Raw genomic sequence first — 5,362 nt, forward strand, 5'->3', positions numbered from 1 at the left:
ATGAAGCTGGACAATCCGCCAGCTACAGATATCGTGACGGCCGCTTCCATTAAGCTGACGGAGATCAGACGTCTGAAGCACCGGGAGTATGTGAAAAAATCGTATAAGAAAAAGCTTGTACGTGGTTTATCAAAGCGTGAGATGAGGCAAACCAAGCATGCTGATCAAGTGTTTTGTGCAGACAACACTTGATAGTCTTCGACGAGAGTTAGAGGAACTGGACAAACAGCATTCCACCATGCTGCTGTCGGAAAGTAGCAACAATCAGCGACGGGACGAACGCCCCAGCGTCAAGAATGTTACTAGCATTACGAATTCGCTTATGGAAAAGTATTTGCGAGCCACAGAGCTCAAGAAATGGTATCAGCACGAGAATCACCGACTGTACCAGCTTAACGCTTGCTACATGAAGATTGAAAGCCGTATGGGTCAATTATTGGACTCTGAAGCTACTAAAGCACCGCTTCCTGGACTTTGTAATGTTTCGCAGTATCATATTCATCCGCTACCTGACATATTATACATGAAAATTATTAATGACACAATATGTGACGTGCTTCGTTTCGCCCGTAGTTCTGAGAAGTTAAGCACTGGCGCCCGTGTTTTTGGCTGGATCGATCAGCGCGAGGTTATCGGACGTACTTTAAAATTTGCACTTCAAAAGCAGTTTAGTCTTAGTCCTCGTGATTTGCTGCAACGGAGTTGGTCAATTTTTTCGAACCCACTGGAATTTCCAAAAGTTTACGGCTCAGCTTTAAAAGCACAATTTCATTTGCTGCAGCAAATAGATGCTGACACAATACTCTTCTACCGACGTATTACAGTACCGGCAAATGACACACGAGCAGTCAAAACAGTGTTTTTGCTTTCGAGAAGGCAGGTTGAAGAGGGTTATTTGCTACTCTTTCGATCAATTGATAAGGAACTCGTGCACTTTAAAGAGGTTGATGGTGGTGGTTTGAATAACATTGATGGACAATCTGCGGCAGCACTCAAGTCAATACCTTCCGATACGTGGGTTGACATGTACATCTGGGTTTTGTTTTACGAGGTACCCGAGAAGCCTAAAGATTGCTTGTTTCACTTTGGTGGAACTGCCACTACGACACTTTGGCTACGTGAAGTTTTATTCATCGCGGTTCGATGGGAAGGCATGGCTGTCGGATCGCAATTTTCACTTACAGCCGAATGAATGTGTTTGCAGGTGTATGAGTCAGCTCTGACGATACTTTTATCATGATAATAGCTATAAAACGTACTTGATTGTGCGAGGTAAATGAAAAGTATGTATTAATGACAGTCGACGTCTATAATTTCTCAAACGTTAACTGTCCACGATCACATCGTAAGGCAAAGAGATACCTGAATAAACTGCTAATGTAACATTCTATCAATATAAGAAAGTTCTGTTAGATTTAGGAACTAAGTCAATTTTGTAAATTTTAATTCATCTTTTCCATAAATTACACCAAGCTGTGTCAATAGACAAAGATGCAAGCTCAAACCCTTGACACGAGTGATGGCGTGCGCGCAAAGCGCGGTAGATATCTTCGAAATTTGTTGAGCCCAGAGAGAATAGAGATTGTCACGTTATGGTAGCTGCCATAATTCGCAAAAAGAGACTGCAAACTTTTGACAGTACATAATCCCCTTTTGTGATTTCTCTGATTTCCCGCAGAGTGGTACAATTTCATGTTCGTACCGTAGCTGCGTGCTGAACATGTTTTCTATTAAGTTTGAATTTTCCAAGCGACGAAGGGCGTGAAATGAGCTGCATGGTTTACCAATCCATTTTCTAGGCATTGAGGAGAAAAGAAGTGCATAGTTTGACAAAGTTGAAAATAAAGTGATGATCAAAATATTTGTGCACTAAATTGAAGTTATGCTATTATTGAAAGATTGGTTGAATCTACTTGTAGCTGCTCCCTTCCTGCCAAGCAATCTGGCAAGCACTGGAATTATGGAGCATCCCTTGAACTCTTAAAATGTAGCCGGCAGGTTTGTATTTCGACGAGTTTATACGAGAGGTCCTGTCTGATTCGCTTTCGAAACAACATAAGCGTCTGAGCTGTCCCTCAAATTTATCACACGAATTTAAGAAAGGGGTCGCTCTGGTTTACCAAAGTCACCGATTCTGTTTCGAACACCACAAATTTAGATTGAAGTGCTGCGCTGGATACTGTTGCGCTGCAATTTGTGGGGTTGAATTTATTATGGAGTTCGGCCATTTCTTTTAAGTAATGCGGCTTTCCTATCTGACTCATCATAATGTTCGACGACCGCGAGATCATACCTTGCCGATCGTGCCATTGCTCGTAGCAAGCTTAAAGTGAGTCAGAGTCGTTTCTTCTTGAAGAAGTACATCATAACAGTCTATCGCTCGCATCTCACTTGCGCCAGCGACGAATTTGTATTTGTAACATAATCTGAACGCAATGACCACGGTGGCCACGAATGATCCACACAAAATCTGGCGATTACGATGCTGCTGGAGCTGGAAGAAACTCTACGACAGTAGCACGAAACAAGGCTCAGCTCTCATTTAGCAGATAGTCTGCAAAGGGCATTAGTTTGATAGACAAGTAGGACATGTATTTTAAGTGCGACACAGGTGATGGACGCGAGCGAAATTCTTCTGCGACGTTAAATATGGTACATATGTTATATCACATTGAAGTGCACACCGAAGTGGCCACGCTGTGGATCGAACTCCTGCCAAGTAGTCAATTAATGAACAAAAAAATCGCTCAAAGCTTATTATCAAGACTTTAAATTCCATCGGAGACTTTAAAGCAGAGGGAGAGCGGGACGCCATTACAAGGCGTCCAGCACTTGTTCCGAACTGTGTCACTCCTTGAAATTGTTGTGCACAAAGCAAGGCGCATAATCTTATTCTCAACAACAGTGTTATCCTTCGAAAGTCGCAACATGGTGGTCAGCATCCTTGCTGCATCATCTTCCATCTATATTCCTTCCTTGCGATCGTTTTGACTGTCAGCAGGCATCTATCAAGGGAACAGAGTCCATTCCTGGATTCACTCACTACGGCAAGAAGCAACACTCATCACCACAAGCCACCTACAATAAGAATCATGTCAACAATAATTGCTTCCACCACCTTCTCGATGCCAAGCATACCACAGTCGAAGCATCCTCTTTCTATCTCGCTCGATCTTTTCGACATGGAAGAAATGAGCGTAGAGCCCCACTCGCCATTGTCTTCGGCCTCTTCCTTTTCCTCGGAACTCGAAAAACCCAGCCTGGCCGGAAAGATAAAAACGCGCTGCAGTACGGGAAAGCTTCTCTCTTCCAAGCGGCTCTCAAATGAAGAAAAACAGGCCAAGAATCGCCTCTTTGTAAAGCGCTGTTACTATAAGAAGCGTGAGGCACTTAAGAATCTGCGCGACGAAGTAGCTCAGCTTGAGAGCGAATTCTCAAATGTACTTCGGCGCTGGCAGAAGTGCAATGAAAACTCTGCTAAGGCCTTCCGCGACGGCAAGCGTCAAATCACACCACAGGATTTGTACGCCGAGCTCACGGTCGCACGTAGATCTCTAATTGAGGAACAGCAACAACTAAATGTGCGACTAGCAGACCGACAACTTTTCCGACAGCGTCTACAACAGCTTTACGAGCCTACACATTGAATCTTTAGCCTGGCGAGGAGTATTCATACTTTTGCGTTTATACTGTGCGTCGATCCGTGGTCTTGTTGTATCGTACTGAAGCGAACCTTCTTCGTGCCGATCTCTTAGTGTTGATAAGGCTTGGTTGCGCTTTATATTTAAGAAAACTTGCCAAATTTCATCATTAACGTAATCAAAGCGTTGCTGTCGAATTGAATCTACAGGCTTTCGATCCATTCATCTCACTTAATTCATAAGGTCATCCAATAACCGATTTATCCTTATCGCTCAAAAGTGGCTGCTGAAATTGATAAGGAATAGAATAGACTGCTGACAAAACAAAGATTTGGTCCTCCAGCTTCAGATTTACTTGCATTGACCGAATTTTACTGAACGAATCTGTTTACGTAAGTAGTACAAATTACATATGAGCCTTGATATATGTATCGATTTCCAGATTTGCTTGACTTGCTTGTTAGCATCTATCCTCCATCTTTTCAGCAATTCGTCCACAAAGCCATTTCACACGAGAAGACACATGCCATCAATAAGTTGACTATTCGAGCCGAAATATCGCCTTGTATCTCCATAATGCTACTTTGACTCGGAAGCTGAAGGCACATGCATGGTGACATAGCATTAGAAAGTGCTCGTGGTACTTGCAGGTGCAAGCGCTTACTGACCTATAAGCAGTCGCGATTTAACGACATGTCGCCGATCAGAAGTGGCTGAGATGACAGACCTTACTCTCAACAGCAGTTCCCTATTTGATAGAAAGTAGATGTGACTTGAAACTGATCGTTCAGTCTTAAGAAAGTCGCTTAATCCTTTTTGGACTAAATCAACGGTGCACTTGAGGGGGCAAACGTTCGATGTACGCTGCACTTAGTCTTTTCTGAAAGCTAGCCAAAGGGATCGGAGATAGGTGAATAGTCGCAACTGCTGATTTCCGCAGATTTTCCCCATTTGGTGCCTAGATTCAGTAATGTCAACAGAGGCAGTCTCTCAAGCTTGCAATGAAATGAGTTCGCAATCTCCGCAAGGTTGGAAGCACAGTTTCCAAGACATCATCTTGAATCCGTTAGCTGGCCCACATGTCATATAGAATGCCAAAAATGTAATCCGCAGCGTGAGCTTTTGAAAGCTATAGTTTTGGCAATGTGCTCACTAAATGCCGCTTCTGTGTCTTCATATGCACATTTTCGGGATGTTATGCCACGAGAGCAAAGCCACATTAAAATCCACGTAAGATAAGTCACGCAAGAAAAGCTACATACGAACAGTGTTCTCGTCTCATTTGTAGAAGTCGTTGAGCAAATCCGTACGTGCTTTCGGGTGGCGAGGGCAAATTCTCTTTTGTACATTTGGTGCGATAAGACAGTAACAAACGGCACTAAATGTGTTCGAGATTTCTTCGGTGCTGGCAATGTACGGTTCTTCTTCTGATTAGTAATTATGACACAGATGCTACTACCAGTAGTTTCAAACTTTAATTGTAGCCAATTCGATAATACCATAGGAGTACCGATAATTGAAGACACATGCAATTCATGTTTGCAGAGAACACATTGTGTTAGGGTGTACATAACCTATCGTCACAATGTTCCTCGGATTGAAGCGAAGCGTCATGAATTATCATGATTTGTTCTGGTTGGTGACTTTGGAAAGATGAATGATGGACTGGCTGACCCGTGATATACTGGATCCAATGATCATTGACAAAGATCGTCGGCGCA

At 43.1% G+C, this 5,362-nt stretch overlaps 2 protein-coding genes across 2 annotated transcripts; both read left to right on the plus strand.

Moving 5' to 3' along the window:
- Nucleotides 1–1,192, plus strand: PHALS_11356 (uncharacterized protein; the record flags this gene model as incomplete). Its single annotated transcript, XM_024724604.1, has 2 exons — nucleotides 1–117; nucleotides 182–1,192. 2 exons carry the CDS (start codon nucleotides 1–3, stop codon nucleotides 1,190–1,192), a joined length of 1,128 nt encoding a protein of 375 aa, XP_024571845.1.
- A 1,990-nt stretch (nucleotides 1,193–3,182) lies between these two features.
- PHALS_11357 (uncharacterized protein) lies at nucleotides 3,183–3,647 on the plus strand (the record flags this gene model as incomplete). The annotated part of the gene is made up of 1 exon (XM_024724615.1): nucleotides 3,183–3,647. The coding sequence occupies one exon, from the start codon at nucleotides 3,183–3,185 to the stop codon at nucleotides 3,645–3,647; it is 465 nt and encodes a 154-aa protein (XP_024571846.1).
- Nucleotides 3,648–5,362: the final 1,715 nt, after the last annotated feature.

The sequence above is a fragment of the Plasmopara halstedii genome (genome assembly GCF_900000015.1).
Source record: "Plasmopara halstedii genome assembly, contig: Scaffold_54, whole genome shotgun sequence".
Classification (NCBI taxonomy): Eukaryota; Oomycota; class Peronosporomycetes; order Peronosporales; family Peronosporaceae; genus Plasmopara; species Plasmopara halstedii.